Source organism: Pararge aegeria, chromosome 7 (genome assembly GCF_905163445.1).
Source record: "Pararge aegeria chromosome 7, ilParAegt1.1, whole genome shotgun sequence".
NCBI classification, from domain to species: domain Eukaryota; kingdom Metazoa; phylum Arthropoda; class Insecta; order Lepidoptera; family Nymphalidae; genus Pararge; species Pararge aegeria.
Genome location: NC_053186.1, coordinates 8,406,311 through 8,424,258, shown reverse-complemented (window position 1 = coordinate 8,424,258; position 17,948 = coordinate 8,406,311). Strand labels below are relative to the sequence as shown.

The 17,948-nt window shown below is 37.1% G+C and overlaps 2 protein-coding genes across 5 annotated transcripts in view; one reads left to right on the top strand and one right to left on the bottom strand.

The window, feature by feature from the left end:
* The first annotated feature begins 225 nt into the window (after nt 1-225).
* LOC120625255 lies at nt 226-5,020 on the top strand. 2 transcript variants are annotated; one of them, XM_039892258.1, is made up of 6 exons: nt 226-461; nt 1,834-1,981; nt 2,368-2,472; nt 3,009-3,129; nt 4,070-4,255; nt 4,861-5,020. In XM_039892258.1, exons 1-6 carry the CDS (start codon nt 373-375, stop codon nt 4,959-4,961), a joined length of 750 nt encoding a protein of 249 aa, XP_039748192.1. In that variant the 5' UTR covers nt 226-372; the 3' UTR covers nt 4,962-5,020. The 2 variants fall into 2 exon arrangements, with proteins under 2 accessions (XP_039748192.1, XP_039748193.1); XM_039892259.1 differs by having other exon boundaries at nt 381-465.
* Nucleotides 5,021-5,781: 761 nt separating this feature from the next.
* The window catches only part of LOC120625157, a 50,879-nt gene continuing 38,712 nt past the window's right edge, over nt 5,782-17,948 (bottom strand). The window contains exons 5-13 of one of the 3 annotated variants that reach the window (XM_039892124.1): nt 17,014-17,181; nt 14,026-14,176; nt 13,219-13,441; nt 12,094-12,264; nt 11,422-11,535; nt 9,483-9,563; nt 8,406-8,508; nt 6,373-6,614; nt 5,782-6,218 (exon numbers count right to left, since the gene is read on the bottom strand). In XM_039892124.1, coding sequence (XP_039748058.1) covers nt 5,828-6,218; nt 6,373-6,614; nt 8,406-8,508; nt 9,483-9,563; nt 11,422-11,535; nt 12,094-12,264; nt 13,219-13,441; nt 14,026-14,176; nt 17,014-17,181 — 1,644 coding nt within the window. In that variant the 3' untranslated portion in view covers nt 5,782-5,827. The remainder of the gene's footprint in view (nt 6,219-6,372; nt 6,615-8,405; nt 8,509-9,482; nt 9,564-11,421; nt 11,536-12,093; nt 12,265-13,218; nt 13,442-14,025; nt 14,177-17,013; nt 17,182-17,948) is intronic. The other 2 variants (XM_039892125.1, XM_039892127.1) reach the window with 2 other exon arrangements.

Below are 17,948 nucleotides of genomic sequence, written 5' to 3'. Positions count from 1 at the left end.
CGTGTAAACTTTTTCATCGCGTGTACTGTATGCAGTACAGTACAGTATATGTTCAGTAGGTAGATACTTATTTTCTTACTCATTTTATAAAAATGAACGATGCTGCGTGATACGAACAAACAAACACACTTTCTTATTTTAAGATACGCAAGAATTGACAAAAGGTTTTTATAATGTTCTAACCTCTTTGCATTCACAATTTGACAAATTGTCCAAAATCGAGACGTCAACAATCAGAATGTAATAACAAAGATAAGTAATTTTTTTTTTATATTTTAATATCCAATAATTACATAGCCCGATCGTAAATTACAGTAATGTAATATGTGAGATTAAAAATTAACGTAAACCAAACAAATAAAAGTCATCATCATGGATCATTATCTGACCACGTACAGGAAAGACTATCTCTGGCCCAACCTACCTGGTTCAGGCGATGTTACCGGCGGAGGGCTTGCTGAGTAAGTATGTTGAATGTTCTTCCATCAGTAATATCTGAGGTTGTGTATCAAGAGTCAATAAAACCTACTTCACCTAATAAAACTAATTCCACGTTTGTGGGGATTTCTGCATTTTCTTAGCTCATCTTATCCTTTTGTAACGAATGAACGAATGAATGAATGAATAAATGAATACACTTTTATTGTACACCACAGAGAAAATTTAACAGAGATACATATGCAACAGCACAATAAGGTAGAACGTACAATTTGGCGGCATTGAATGAAGATGTAGTAAATGTAGAATCTATAGACGTTTTACGTATCCATCCTCATTTTATAGCCAGTTCCCATACTTGGTATAATCCTGTGCGTGCGTGTGCGGATTTAAAACGCAATGGCAATTGTTTCTTACACGTATTGGCAAATGGCTGATAGTTAAAATAACTTTCTTAGTTCAAAAACTTTTAATTCCTTATTCGTTTTTACAATATTATTTTAATTATCACTTTTCACTTCTAAAATCACTTCTAAAATTATATCTATTCCAAGTACGTTGAGCGTTCGCGCCTTAATCCTTAATTGGCGCCATCTTTTCTTCTTTATATTGTTTTTTTTTCTCGGTATATATACAACTACAATACAAAGAGGAAACAAACGTTCAATATATATTCAAGCTAATATAAATTACTTAATTATTTTTGTAACTATTTAAATAATCTATATTAAATAATAATTGTCTCAATTATAATTATAAATCTTATTTAAATAGGTTTTTTTTTCAAATATTGAAACACTCTTATTACGGAATTGGATGTTTCTCATCCAGACAAACATTAATACAGACCTGAAGAAAGGTAGGTGTCTACTGGTAGGGTTAACTTACATACTTGTCATTATTGTTTAACTGATAGTCTCTGAAATCTGGTTTACAAAGAAATTTATAATTATTTATGTATTTTATTTATTTAAACAACTTTTTTGCATAGTATAGAGAACATACACTTAAATATAACGTGCAAAATGCGGCCTTATCACTAGAAGTGGTCTCTTCCAGGCTAACTAACGGAACTACAATGAATGACGGGAAATCGAAATTCTAAACATATAATTACATAGATTTACTCACTAATAAAATACATTGAAAATTAAATGAAATAATAAATGTTATAATGTATATAAATATATATTTTTCATATCTGTTGATTAGGATTATTTTGCCAAAGGTAACTTCAATATATACAATTCAATTCTTTCAATATATTTTTAGGAATGTATGCTCAAAATTTAAGGAACTAACGGGACTCGAGCCCGCGTCTCTTGGCTATCTCGGCTAGAATGCTTTGACCAATTCTGCCATGGTCCATGCATATTTTATACATTTTTGTCATAGAGTCCCAAAACTATCTGGACAAGAGCTAGCCTTCTACCAAGCATGTATGCAGCACAGCCGTCCTCCGGACTGCAGATGCCCTCAGAACTCTGGAGAAGAGATACCGCAACTGCCGCCTGGCAAAGAGGGGGGGTGGAGTCGAAATGAGGTAAAACGACGATCCAGGAATTTTCTAAAAATATCAGTCCATCCACATTTCAATCGGCGTATACATACTCTATATGTCTGTTGTAGACATTTCCACTCTTCGCAGTTTTGTGCCGCTTGTGTCTAGCGACACCTTGCGAATCGCTTTATGTCGTATATCTGTCTGGTGAAGGGGTCAGTGGGTCAAACTTCTAGCACATTAGGAACCCATCGTCGATAGACCTATGAGCTACTACATTACTTTAGCTTCGCAGCTTTTTATCTATGTCTGGTACTCTGGCTCTTCAACGGATCTCGTAGAGTTAGTCCTTGAATATATATTTATATCGCCAACTGTGTATCTGAGAATTCATTATTAGAGGTATTTTCAGTGTGAATTTATTGCAGATCATGGGACAAATGTTGGATCCAAAACTTTATCCAGTCCGTGTGGGAGCAGCACCTGAAGCTCCAACGTCGCGTTATGATCAACCAAATGCTTTCTTAGATAAGGTACTTGGACAATTGAGTGTTGATTAATGTCAGTCTGGAAGAAACAGTGTTTGGTCTTTCTACATATTGTAAATATAAGAAAATAGCAATTCGACCGAGGTGTGATCTCGCGGTCGGTACTTTAGAAATTGATTGGTTAGGTATTCACATAAGTGGATTTTTTATTAATTTCGGTTAGAACTGAATGATAAAAGTATTTTTTCGATTAAGTTATCAAACTCACATAACTTTTAAGCCAAGCTAACTTACATCTGTTAAATTTGTATTTGATTTCGACGTAGGCCCTCCATATTCTATATGGAGGTTCAGCGTGAAAATCAACTGACAGACTCGTACGCTAACCTAGATGTGATGTTAGTTTACATCACGAATGACACTAGGCTAGAGTGTTAACATAAAATATATAAAGACCACACTTATTTCTGGATATTTGACGTTGGATATATTTTAAATGTAGGCACCTATATAACCTAACTTCTTAAGCTGAACTAACTAAGAATAATATGGTAACAGTACTTCACTAAGTGCGTTTTCAGCTTCAGTCCAAATACCCAATGCTGTACAGTATCCTGCAGAACGAAGCGTCGCCTGAACTGAAACAGCGAATAGATCGTGATAGAAACAAAACCACTTACCAGACGGATTTCTGCGAATCAGGTAAATCTTCATGTAAGCTAAAGGTACGTTCATTTTAGGATATCCTTATTCCAAGGGGTTTACCCTGGTATTAATGCAAATAATTCAATAACTTAATGGCATTAGATTGAAATTAGAAAGATTGAAAACGTATTCTTAGTTTATAAAGAAAGGGTTTGTTTTTGTGGCGTCATTTAATCAAAGGAGGATGAGGTTCCAAGTTGTTACTGAAACAATAAGTGAATACATTTTTATTACACAACAAATAAAAGTACAGAAAACAATACAATCCAGTGTGATGGGAAATTGTGTTAGCAATTATAAAATGAAAATCTGGAATTGTATTGTAAAGGGATGCACTCCTACTTTCAGCAATTTTGATCGATGCCTTGATGTTCCAGCGGGAAACGCACTTGCACACACTTTTCACTTTCCAGGTATTAAGTCGATTTCGATAAAGGTTTTTCTCTACCACACTTGATACTTAACTTGCGATAATAAAGCACCCTAAAATCGAACGTACATATGCGGGTTTTTAATTATTACTTCACGCGCCTTCATGTTAACTTGGAAGTCGATCGATCACTCACTACTGGCATTTGCGTAAGCGCATAGAAAAATTGTAAGCTGTAGGAGGCATAAGACAATAAGGCTGCCTTTTGTGTCCTACTACTTGAAGAGTCTATCCTCTTTTATTTTATTAATTGTGGAGTACAAATAAAGAGTATAAACAAATAAATAAATAAATAGGTAGTTAGGTATTAACGTATGAATTGGTTAATAAACAGACTTCAACTATGGCGCGTATTTATTTCAGAATTTTACATCTATGCGGTGGTAGCCTAGTGGATAAGGCTTTTACTTCCTTTTTCGGCGGACCTTTAACTTTTTGGAGCGATTTATTTATAAATAGAAGAAATCTTATTTAAATTGCAACTTCTAAACGTAAACATAAATATAGGTCCAGGCGCAAAATTCCAAGATCTTCAAAGAGCAGCGGATGAGAGCGGCACGGGGCCGTGTGCGCAGCCCATGCGCCTACCCGGCGACCCTTGCCGGGTTGGCCCCAAGCCCCGGATGACTACCACAAAAACAATCTCCAAGCAAGTCGGTGCTAGCGCCGGCAGTGACCCTAGGGGCAAATGTGGTAAGCATCATCATTGATTTTGCAACCTTCATTGATAAACTAGCAGTTACCAAAATTAAGACACACAGCAGTTCGTGAAAAAAAATTAGGATAGAAAAGGGCGACTCCTCAGATATACTCTACTCTCAGTTCCCCATACTAAAAATATTTCTACTATTTTGTAACTAATAATTGAATACCATGTCTAATTAATTTTACCTGCATTTTAAAGTAGTCCGGGTTACTCCTAGATAAGTGTGGTATAAGTTACTTTATAAATGTCCTTAAATGTATTTAATATTAATCCGGACAAACGAAAATAGAGTCATCCGAATAGAATGATGATAATCATGAACTTAATAGGAGGCATTTATTTCAAAATCGCGCGCAGACACTTACATTTTATTTATTAGTATTTTCATAGAAAATTCCAACAGGGCCTTTGACTTTTAGAATCGAAGTCGTAACTAAAACGTCTGACACCTTTTCATACAAGATTAGAACAAGTTACACAAAATTTGTGATCAATTTTGTGATCAAGTTCGACATGAACACTCTTTCACTCTAAATGTCATAGAAATGTTGCTTGAATAAGTAGATTTTAAATTTTACCGTACTTTATTCAGAAACCACATCAGCAACGCCACCTCTGGGTAAATCTGAATACCAAGATGGTGTTTCAAAACTCGGCGCAATCATTATGAGAGATAAGATACACAGAAGATAAATTATCGGTAAATATGAAATGTTTAATCATGGTATGGAATAAATGTTTACGAAAATTTAGAACAGTTGTTTTTAATCCAATAACGCAAGTTGTCTTTTGTAGCTTATCAATCGAATCCAAAACCTACAGAAAAACCTAATAAAGTTACTACATCCTTACCGAGTGCTATTCTAATTTTACTCTACCCTAGAGTAAGCTTAGATGTTTAACTAAGCATCAAAAGATCTTGATTTAGCTTTCTGGTTTGAAAACAAAAGCGTGGTAAAGAATTTGGTTGTTTGAAGCCCCGAGTTTCAAAAACACCTTTAAAACACATACCAATTTCTAATATTATTTCCCAACTAAAGTGCTTCTCACGTGAAGGGTTTCCTTGACGCCAGGCAGACAGTCTGTTGTAAAGAATCATTGAATTAATATGTTACTACCATAAATACTGCATAAAAACAAGCAACGTCTGTCTGAAGTAGTCTTAAGAAGACATCTTATACCTACCCCACATAGCTTGGGATATGAGCAAGAAGAAAAGTTTTCTTACTAACGCAAACTTACTAGAAGCGTTTAAACGGGATTGTATAATGATTATAGCGCATACTAAAAGCCATACCAGAAAGGTATGGCTTTGAAAGTTTTTAATTTCAAATTTGTAAGATTCACACTCCACTCTCCCACTTGTTCCTACAAATACCTCATGTCAACTCTTCATGCTACAGGGCTTAATAATTTAAGGTTTAAAAAAAATTATTGAGGTCTGAAGAAATTCACCACTTTTGTGTAAAATAAAAAATCTTTATTTCTCTAAATATATAAATAAAAAACGACATGATAAATAGACGTTTATGTATAAAAGCGTGTATGTATACAATGTGTCATGTTGGGCGGGTCTGAGCGCTTGATATGAGCTCGCCCCTTTTGTACAGCATGGTTCCTTCTCTCCTCTCTTCTCTCCTGACTGTTTGATCTTCTCTCCTAATATTTTGATCGTCTCTCCTAACATTATGATCATTCATCCTAATGTTTTGTTCTATTCTCGTGCTATGGTCATCTCTTTTGTTGAAAGCGTTTTCAATTCTTCTTGTAATTGGATCATCTCTTCTGATATTGTGGTCTTCTCTCCGAGGATTGTCCTCTTTCCTAATGTTATGTATTTCTTCTCTTCTAACTGTTTGTTCTTGTCTGGAAGACACACGTGTGCGTGTGACAGTGGTTTCATCATGTTGCTTCACGACGACGGCTCGGGCGTCGGAAGTGTTTCGTTCTCTGGGATAAAATTATTGTAAATGTAAATAGGTAAGTAAATAATCGAACCAGTCATTCATTAAGACACCGAAATGTAAGGGCCGGGGATCAAACGATTAGCCCTTAAAATAAAACAACGAGAAAGAATACAAAAAAATGGGTGTATTAGTCTTACCTTCCAAACGCCACGAGCCTCTCGATATCAGCGTGCCGCCGCTCCGGTCGCTCTGGCCGCGGAGGTGGACTCGCGGAGGGCGATGCGCTGGACGCAGGCGAGGGGGATGCGGCCGAGGACCCCACGGCAGAATCCCTCTTCGCAGACGAGGAGGAACCCGAGGTGGAGCGCCGCCGCGGCCTGATGGCCGGGATATGAAGGGAAGCGGTGATCACGCAGTCATCCTCTGACACATTGCCAGTCTGGAAGAAATATAAAATAAGGTATAATCACAAAATATAAGGCTGTGCAAACACGCTCACACTTAGATCAATTACGCCGTCATCTATAGTAATATTATAAACAGTTTGTTTGCAATCGCTACTCTGACACTAAATAAGCCACAATAACGAATTTTTTACCAAAATAATTTAAAAAGTAAATAAAAAGATTTTACGTAAGATGATTTTTTTTTAATATTTCATTACCAACAAAATCATATGAAAGATAAACTTTGCCCTTTACAGCATTTTATTTGAGCGTAAAGCTCTACGCTCAAAGTGTTAGGAGATAATGAGAATGACTATGGTACATGCAAGATATATAGGAAAAAATGATTACATGAATAAATACACTCGAGGACTAAAAATTCAAACGGATTTAATTAAAAATTTATCGTGGTATTGGAGGTAAACTCGACATTGACGCATTCGTTCCCAAAAGCACTCGTTTCTGTTGAGAATTCTGCATCTCCTCAACTTGGGACCTCTCAATTTCGAAAATCACTGGCGCAAAGAGTATGACAGACGAGCTTGCTAAAATCCACATTACTGAACGGGACACTTGGTATAGGCATTTGACTCCACACCAGATTTTGGTTGATAGTGCATAAGTGCTAGTACGGAAGCTTTCAGGAAACATGTCCGTTAAGCCACATAGTCTTTCAGACAGACTCTCGTCTGGTTCGTCATCATATTCTTTAAAAGACAAGTAGTGAGGATTGTTTGATGTCATCCCGCTTCTGCAATCGTCAGGCGATATGCATACACAATCTGCCATTTGTAACACAATTTGCCTTGGTTAAAGTTTACAACGAAATTATATTATTGATTTCAAAAGTTTTTTTAGTTTTTAAGTTATAAGTTATTTTGATTTGAGTTTGAGGCACTTGGAAGAATTGTCAATTTTTACTTTCTGACAGATACAATCATTGTATTTTTTTACACAATTTGACATTAACGCGTTTTATTACTCTAAGTGGCCAGATCCAGATTGTTTGTCTGCCTGGATTAAGTTTTATTATTTATAATTCATACTAACTAAAAGCAAAAGTGCCCGATTGTTTATTTGTTTACTGACCAGTTTTTTTCTTTTTTTTATAAAATAAAAATCTCATGAATGCCGAATGCATCAGCCAGACAGACTACGGACTAAAAACCTCATACCAACCCCACTCAATCTTCCGGAGACCACTGTTGCATTAAAGCTTCTGGAAAAGCTTTCTGGTAAACACTTTCGTTTTAACCACGTACTGATTTCCATCAGAGCTCTGTTTGGCTCCTATATATCCTAATATCGTGCATCCTAAAGATGGACATAGGTTTCTGTTATGACGTGAGAAAAAGTTTCCCGCGGGAAAATAAGATCGAAGACGCGAGCAACAGCTCGTAAAATTATATTATTAATTAAACAGACTCTCGTTTGTCATAATATGTAGAGCTTGATGGAGAAAAAAAATCCCGGACAGTTTGTTCAAGAGGCGATAAATCAATAAAAACGACGCTCAGGCGTAATGTCACATTATAAAATAGGCCGCTAACATTTCGAAGTTAATATAATCATTTGTTTGAAACGGTGAAGAAAAAAACGTGTGAAACTTACATTTACCAGCCTAACTTTACCAATTCGCACTGGGCCAGTGTGGTGGATTATGGCCTAAATCCTTCTAATTTTTATTAGACTTTACCTTGTTAGTGGATCAGTAATGGGTGTATAATGATGTTGATGATAAGACGATTACAAAGTTTCAAATTGATATTAATGCAATAACTTACTTCATTGTAGTCACTGGCAGAGTCGTTGGAGTCTGGCGCCGAGTCCCGTGGCGGTGAACTGACAATGCCGCTACTGCCGCGCTCTTCACTACTGCGTACTCTGCTGTAGTATTCAATTTATCATTTTAAACCGTGATATTCATCTTTTTAAAATTAAATCGCTCTTATTTCACATTAACAAAATGTATTAAACTCATTTACAAATAAGTGAGGTCACTTATTTGGCAATAGTGCGCAACGAAAGTGAGCATTATTAAAAATGCGGTGGTTCTAAGAACTTGGTCTACTTGGTATCATTTAAAGTAGTAGCCTGTAGCCTCTAGCCTGTTTGCATGTAAACTAACGTCACAACTCACAACTCCCAAGCGGTAATTTTAAATCGTCGTTTATATTACTTCAAAGTTACTGAAGTTTTTATACTTGGTAATTCACACAGGGGCTCTGAGTTTGAGTTTCATGTAAATAAATGTCACATCTGCGTTACCATTAATCTTTCATCTTATATGGAAGATCTGTGATGACTAAACAAATGTTAAAATTTAAAAAACTTCATACAGTTTTAACTAGCTGAGGCGTACGTTTGCTTAACCTGAAACCTTACACTGTAGTCACAGATGGACATTAAAAATGAAAAAAATATCATATTCAATATTTGAAAGCATCACTAAATAATAGAGAATAATAGAATTAGATTTTACAATTAGAAGAATATTCTGTGCTCAGATAAGCCGTCGAACGTTTACGAGCACGAAGAAATACAACGCACGAATAAGGACATACAAATGTAATTAATTTGATTAGTGAAATTAAAATAGCGAAATATTTTCTATAGCAATTGTACTCTTCAGTAACATGTAAAGCTAGACTATATAATATTTTTATAGATTCTGTTTTCATTTTCTTTATATTATAGTAAAGAATAACTATAGCCCAATAAAAATCATGCTTTATAGCCTACAAAATCTAAAGTTTTAGCTAAATCCATATAAAGCTATTTTATTTAATGTTATTCATTCGCATTCAGCACTGAGTTATTTTACATTTGCATGCATAATATGAATGGTGCCTATGCCTTGCCTGGTGAGAAGCGTGATGGTAGAAGAGAAAGATGCAGAGGATGTATCAGAGGCGGCGCGTGGCCGGCTTGATCTCTCCCCCCTAAATAAGATTACCATTTAGTAGGTCGAACGCCTTTAATAAGCAGGTAGGGGTTGGTGGGGAGAAATTATAGAACCGTGATTTTTTCATATTCTGGCATGTATATACCTTATGCCCGTTTTCACGTGTTGTTGTGACGAACAAGGCAATGCATAAATAAGTCACGCCTAATCTAAGAATATTTCTAGGCTTACATCTACATTTGACCAATAGTTATCATCTAAGAGTTGTGACATGTTTTTTTTCATAAATATATTTATCATATATAGGACATAGGTCTTTTGTAGGGAGTTCTACAATACACGGTCCTAGGCCGCTAGCCTCCAGAGGCTCCCAGCGACTCGCCTGATGTCGCTGACCTACGCTGCGGTTACCGGTGCTGGGTCGCCATTCCAGCACCTTAAGACCCCATCGGTTCTCCGAGCTATGTGCCCTGCCCGTTCCCACTTCAGCTTCGCGACTCGCTGAGCTATGTCGGTAACTGTATTTCTTCTAAGGATCTCCTCATTTCTAATTTGATCAGAGAGCTATGCTAGAGTATCCGAATTGGATTCGGCGGTTCACCTCTCGAAATTGGACCTACCTAACTGGATTGTGTGTCCTAGGTATATGTACTCGTCGCATTTAATTTTGATGCCAAGAGATAGAAGTGAAAAGTAGGTATTTTATTAATGTACCTGTACGGTCAATATATAAACTTAAATCACGTGAATCCCTCCGTGAAAAATTTAAAGAAATTGGCATACTTACGGTAGCCTCACAATACATTTATAACAATATAGTATTTGTAAGACAACATATTAGTCTTTATAAACAAAAAGTGGATATAAACAGTCGACTTACAAGAAATGGTCATAAATTAGTGACATCTGCATATCGTCTGCGAAAGGTGCAGAAGTCATTTGTGGGATTGAGTATACGCTTTATAATATGATTCCTAAGGTAATTTTGGACCTACCAATTCATAAGTTTAAAGAATGTGTTAAAACACATTTATTACAGCGAGGTTATTCTACAATTGATGAGTTTCTTAATGACAAGGTTGCTTGGAAGCATCCGGCTCCGCTTTCATCTCTCACAAGATAGAAAAATGAATGTTAAAATATAAAATGTAAATTTTTGATGTTGGAAAAGAGCAACTGCTGAGTTTCTTGCCGGCTTCTTCTCGGTAGAATCTGCCTTCCGAACCGGTGGTAGAGTCACTACACACGGACAGACTTGACGTTTCAAAAGTGCTTGTATTAGGCCTACTTGAAATAAATGAATTTTGAATTTTGAATTTTTGAATTTTTGAATTTTATTGTACTTAAATTTTTTTATTCTCTATTTTACACTTGCAAAACTTAACCTAAATAACTTGTACATATACACGTACATAATGCTATCTTCTCTTGAAGACATCCAGAGAAGAATTATCACTCACGGAATGAGGCAGCCTATTTATATTACATAACCGTGGTGAATGATTTGCCATAACAGCTAGAGGTATGTCGAGGGGTATGACGCAAAACTCCGCAAGAGTGAAGGGTTCAACAAGCTCAGGGGGGGGGGTCATGACCCCCATGCCCCCCCCCCTGGATCCGCCGTTGACTCGTCGAGGCATTCGATTTAGTTGATTCCTAGGTTTAGTGAAAACGGGCATAAGTCACGCAATTTTAATTCGAATGCAGGATTATTTTTGGGTGTATGGATGAATATAATATTTAACTTGAAAATGTATGTGCATGTAATAGTTTAGACAATGAATGTGGGTGCAAAAATGTGACTGCTGTTATGATTGTACGTGTTATGGCCGCATCTCAGTGTGGTGTGATGTAACAATGGTGTACTTGTAGCCCTAAGAACCAGGCGTATGTACCTAGCATTAGGTGAGGTAGCAAGCGTTGCTGTGTTCGCGGCTGCGTGAAGAAAGCTCTCGCGAGACCAGAGCCGCTTTGCACCCTCTACGTTTGCGTTGGCTTCCGCTGCACATCTACAATAATTAACAAAAGGGGCCCTTTAAAATCAACTATAAAATGATTGACATCTTGAAATATATTGAAAGTACACTTTATTGCACACCAGAACATAACAAAATAGTTAAAAAGAAACAAAATTAACAAATACTTATCAGGTCAACAGGCGGTCTCTAAAATGCGATCTCTATCTTTAAAAGTCTTAAAGTTATGGCATCACAAGTAGAACGGAAAGTTAACAATTTAACTACTATATAGTTTAGGGGTGTTAACCCTTAAGTACCTCGTCATCGATGCTTATTACATTTTTAATTAATCTGTCTCATATACAAACATAAGCTCTTTTGGAGCGCCATACTGACGTGCGTCAGAATTAGGTTCTATTCTATTAAGTGCGATAGAATGGCGAGCGAGATACGTTATGTTTAATTTGTAAAGTGTACTCAATAGATATTATACATTTTATGCCCTCTGTCTGAGATAGTTAAGATTTTGTATGATCGATCCATTTTTATTAGATTATCCAGCAGTAGATAGTTAATATGGGGGTTAAAGGTCTAATGATGGTGACTTACTCTGCCCTCCTCAATAGTAGCGAGTCGAGGTGCGTAGGCGCAGAATGCGCGAGGTGTATGTATGCTTCATGCAACAGGTCAGCGGGCAGCGTCCACAGTTCCGTGTGCCGCTCCACCAGTTGCCGCACCACGTTAATAACGTCTGTTCTTTCCGAGAGCAGTTGTTCGGCACTGGAACATAAAAGGATCACTTTTCAAATACGCATCAAACCTATTCAATATATTGGAACCCTAGTACCTTAAGTTTAAAGTTGACGAATATATTCAGCAATTCTTTTATTTTTGGCAGATTCAGCTAGTAGATTCATAGCAATTGTTTAACGTTGTTTTGTCTTATTAGCAAGATTATTGATTGCATTTGTTGTGACTGCGTCATGTATTTCGGTACGGTAAGTTTAAACAACCTGTTTAAGTACAAGAACTGTTAATTTTTACTGCACAAACTGTAGTTTAGAGTGTGTGCAGTAGCAACTTGGATTTTGAGGAAGAAGCACTACTGTTGCGGATAGATACGATGTTCATCTTAGGTATACTAAGGTGGTTGTATCATTATTTTTCAAAGAGTAGGAGATTCTAAAGCTCTTGTTTGACGGACTGCTTGAATAAGACAAGAAAAAATGCCAGACAGTAGTCGTATTGCGGCTACATCGCAACTGCGCTGATGCCACTATTAGTTCATTTGCCAGATAGATTCAGATGAGGAAACACTGTTTTTATGTTTATTATTGGCCAAGCAAATGTTGCAATCTAGAGCATATTTAGTAATTTGTATCCCCAGCTCGGAGACGATGATATGAAGTTTTTAAATAACTACTTTAGTAAGTGGCATCCTTTGATGATGATAATGAGAAAGACAAAGCTCGATGCGGTCTGTCATAACTGTAGCTGCCCGTATCAAAATAGTGATGCCATCAAAGAATATCTAAAGCCCTAAATTAACAGAATACAAAAATATTTCTGCTACCATCATTAAAAACATCAATCTAATCCAAAATCTTCAGATGGCAGATTGAATCTTTAACTACAGGGAAATTGAAAGCACTGCTTAAATTCAATCGGCCATCTTAAGATTTTTGATTAAGTTGAATAATTTCGAGCGACAAGTTAAATGCTGCAATGAATTACCTGGCGGGGTCATTGGGATTGTTCCGGTGTAGAATATTGGGCGCGAAGATGGTGGCCAGGTTGGCGGCAGTCATCTTGTTGCCGGGCTCGCGGTCGTCGTCCGCGTTGCCCGCCAGCTGCGCCAGGAAGGCCAGCAGCGCGCCCAACGTGTCGCGATGTGCTGCTGGCAGCAGTTGCACGATCAGCCGCAACGTCTCCCACTGCAGGTGGCGGTTGCGGATTTCTAAACACACAAATAATACTACTACCCATTTCAAACTGAGGCGTCTTCCCGTTACCAAGACTAAATGGCACCACAAGAATCAACGTGTGGATACCGAAGACCATACATCGCGCTATCGACGTTTTTACACATCAGCACCAAAGATCGGGCTTTAGTTCACGAAGACAACACCAGCGCGAAGGAAAATCTTTCTTTTGTTATGGTATCACATCAGCTACCATACAGTACTTCCCAAAAACCACTCCTTTCTTTACGTGGTTACTGCTGACAGCGTCACAGCAATGTATGATGCCCTTACTAGTAAGGCAAATCGAGCTCCGTTTCTCGCCACACGGCTCGCACTTACAACATGATTGTTCGTATTTGCTTCTCTGTGCTTACCCTGTCGCTGAAGTACATTGGCTCTTTATCCCCACTCATTTCGCGCCAATTTCTATGATTAATATTTTGTTAATATTTTACTATTTGGTCTATTATAAATATTTTTTAGCATTACTTGTTACTCTCTTGGCTTTCTTAGCGCGGTCATTATTTATCGCTAGGCGCTAGCACTTGTTCAATTTATGACAGTTAGTAATACTTACTTTGTGTTTGTAGAAAAGCAGGGTAGAGATCTTTGCACAGTAAAGGATCGGGTAGATCCCTCAGGAATTCTTTTAATAGGGCTGCAACGTCGTGTGGGCTTACAGCGGCGTCCAACGCCGTTTCTTGTCCCCTCTCCCACTCTTCACGAAGCTGAAGTGAATGACGTCATAGTTAGAAATATTGAATTTTATGGTAAGAAAGCATGTTAACCAGGGTCGTACGTATTTGACCCGTACTACCTACGTTTGACTGATTCGTTGGTGTTGTGGTGAACTATAGAGGCCCTTAGTGACATTCATTGCTCTGGCAAGAATTGTTTGCCAGTCAGTCAACAAATTTACAAAGGCAAAAGAAAATTGGCGTTTTCAACTTCCATGCCTCGGAGAGTACGTTTAGCCGTCGGTTTTTTGTACAAACAAGTCATACTAGTCGTTTAAACCCATCCACCAGCATTAGAGCAGCGTGGTGGGTTACGTTAGGTCAGTCTATATTTAAGGTAAACCACTATATTGCCAAAGATAAACTCTCTGTACACCCACATATTCAGCGAACGAAAACCGCTTATTGAAAATTTAGTGCGCACGAAATGCATTTGTTTTCAATGACAACTTTATCATGCATGGATTGTCAAGAGGATTGTACGCTAGGAATCCCTACTAATATTATAAATGTCAATGTAAGTTTGTTTGTTAGGCTTTCACGCAAAAACTACTTAACCGATCCTCATGAAACTTTGTACACAAATCCTTGGAAGTGTTAGAAGTAATATAGGATACTTTTAACCCCGACATTAAGCTCGGTTCCTTTGGGAGAGGGGATGAGTCTTTCACAATTTTACACCATAACTCCGACAAATTATAACCGATTTAAATAATTATTTTTGTATTATAGAGGTTTTAATATGTGTTCAATTTTGCCCAAACTGTGGTTGGAGATGGAGGACAGAACTCCTCAGCGGACAGCAGCAAACCCCTCATTTAAGTCTAAGCAATACTGAATAATTTTTTTTTTTTAGATCTACAACAAAATTTAATGCCACATCAAAAAACAAAATCAAACGCAGACGAAGTCGCGGGCAACAGCTAGTGAATAAAAAAATTGTACGAAGACAGAGACTAGAATAACAACACACTGTAATTGAGCAGAAATATTAACATAGTTCCAATAACTGACCAATCGGACGCCTATCACATTGATTGCATCCCCGAAGCACCTACTACAGAGAAGTTTGTAATAAATTCCCACCAATGTGGGTCAACGACGCGAATCGATTGCAACCAATACCATTGAAAACTTCTAATTTTATCGGTCAATGTTTTATTCTTACAGCGCGTGTATAGCCGCTCGGTTCGTAAACTTGCCTTGGCTAGATTTACCGCTTTATTTTCTGTCATAGCAACAATTTTGTAATGAATGTTTTGCAAAATCAAGTTCACATTGGCATTACTTTGTTTCGAGAATCTCATGTTTCATGCCGAAATTTACATCGTGCATCTATTTCTGTTTTTAGTTGTTTACCATCGTCATCGAATAATGCACGATCGGTTTAAAGCGATGAAATTTTAAATTATTCAATTATTCTCAGTTCATTTCCTATATTTCTAGGGAAATTCTATTTTATACGGAAACATCCCTAGCCAAGCGTAAATTAGATACCTACTTGTACATAAGTAGCGTCGTGAGAATAAAAAAGTCAATAAATAATAACATGAAAATAATAGCATACTCCAAAAAAAGGTTAACTAAAGTAAAGTTCTTGTAAAGTCTTCGATTTTTAGAGCACTTTTCAGTTGACTATATCAACATAATTTGCGGTTTCGGTTGCATCAGGATTCCACTTAGACCCATATAAGGGCTGTATAAATCGAAGATAGTTGGGTTGAATTATTTTGTTCACCTAATGCTTAATTACTATAGTCTTATGACAACAATGATGATACTACAATATTGTACCTACTAGTCCCCTGCAGTCTTTTACACTACGAAAATACACACATCGCCAAATAGCCCCAAAGTAAGCGTAGCTTGTGTTATGGGTACTAAGATGCCTGATGAATATTTTTATGAATTATATACACAAATACTTAGAATATACATATAAACACCCAGACATTGAAATACATTCATGCTCATCACACAAACATTTTCCAGTAGTGGGAATCGAACCCACGGCCTTGGGCTCAGAAAGCAGGGTCGCTGCAAACTGCGCCAATCGGCAGTCTAACAGAAACTATTCTGTCTAAAAATAGCGAACATTGCATATTAGATAATGTATGCAGGTATGTTCTTTCTTAAAATAAGATATTCCGCAACTTCTATTGCGTCTCCGGCTATTCAGCACGCCTTTACATTCTAACAAGCAAGTCGTGCGTCTCATAAAAATGCGCGTCTTAATAAAAGTCAAAATACGATTTTAGCGTTTAGTAAATTAAAAGGATTAAACCTCTGCACAAGTTTCAATGGCAGAGGGCCACCCATCTGATCCGTTATACTTAGTACGAATAATAGATCCTTATGTTTCACGAACACTTTTCGACGTCTGACAGCATAATTATCTATTACATATAAATTCAGCTGCCCATATTTATTTTTGCAAATATCCAATAATAGTCTATGGATTGACTTGTTACACACACGTGCACCCGCTCACACACATATAAATACACACTGACTCTGTCAGACACAGCGAAGCGTTGCCTTTAATCAAGTATATCATAATAAATATATAAATATACTACGACAATACACACATCTCCACCTAGTCCCAAAGTAAGTGTAGCTTGTATTATGGGTGCTAAGATAACTAATGTGTAATTCTTTGAATAATATGCTTACATAAATACTTATAACATAAAGAACACTCAAACACTGAAAAACATCACACAAACATAGTCCAGTTGTGAGAAACGAACCTTGGACTCAGAAAGCGGGGTCGCTGCCCACTGCGCCAATCGGCCGTCAATATATCGCTGTGACAAAATTCTCACCTGTCTAACCCTCTTTTTAGAGGACGACACTCTGAAGAGGCCCACAGTGTGAAGAGCGTGTCTTCTCAGATGAGCGAGGCAAGCAGATACTATGGCCGGCACTTTTGGCCCACCACCACCTTCTTCCAATCCCGACCAACCCCATTCACCAGAGTCGCAGGATTCACTCTGAAATAAAAGACATAATAATGTAGATAAATTTAACGATTGAAAATGTAAATAACATACATACAAAGGTTCTAATAAAGGAGAATGCCGGAACACGGTTTCGTTGGTGCCTCACATAAATTGGTATCAAAAATTAAGTTTTTATTTAAAAAAAAAAACCTCTCAAATCCCAAGCCTAAACTTCGACGGTTAAAAAATCTTTTAATGAAATAGATTAGTGATTCTAATATATAGTGAACGGTACCATCAATAGCAGTGGCGTGAACTTCATACATGCACAAAAGCACTGCATACCCAAATTATTTTATAGCACTCGTATTGGAGGGGAATTTTTTCATTTTATGCCATGTACCTGCTTTATGCATACCCTGGCCAAAAACCCTATGCACGCGACTGATCAATAGGTAGGTACAATAATCGCTTGTGTCAAAAATAACCGTAACTCTGAAATCTGGCGAACTAGAGTTTTAATGTTTTTGGTAATGTATTGTAATTATTAAACCCTTCAAAATGAGATAAATTCCAAGAAGGCACCTTATAAGTACTATGTGAAACCAAATCCCATACTACATCCGGCATTCTCCTTTCCGAAATATTAAAAGACTTGGAAGTAGAAAATAGCACGGCTCGCAGCAAGATTATAAGTGTCATGTCGCAATTGATTATTTTGGGAACAGAAAGTTATCGAACAGTTATAATTCAAGAAAGCCACAAATTGATGTAAATATTTGAATTCTATCACTGTAATTATTATACCTTGAGCGATT

Bases quoted from the DNA above. Each gene is read 5' to 3' on its own strand.
- LOC120625255 (XM_039892258.1), top strand. From the start codon at position 373: ATGGATCATTATCTGACCACGTACAGGAAAGACTATCTCTGGCCCAAC. The intron at 462-1,833 runs GTAAGTATGTTG...TTTTTGTCATAG, and splicing joins ACCGGCGGAGGGCTTGCTGA to AGTCCCAAAACTATCTGGAC. The intron at 4,256-4,860 runs GTAAGCATCATC...TACTTTATTCAG, and splicing joins TGACCCTAGGGGCAAATGTG to AAACCACATCAGCAACGCCA.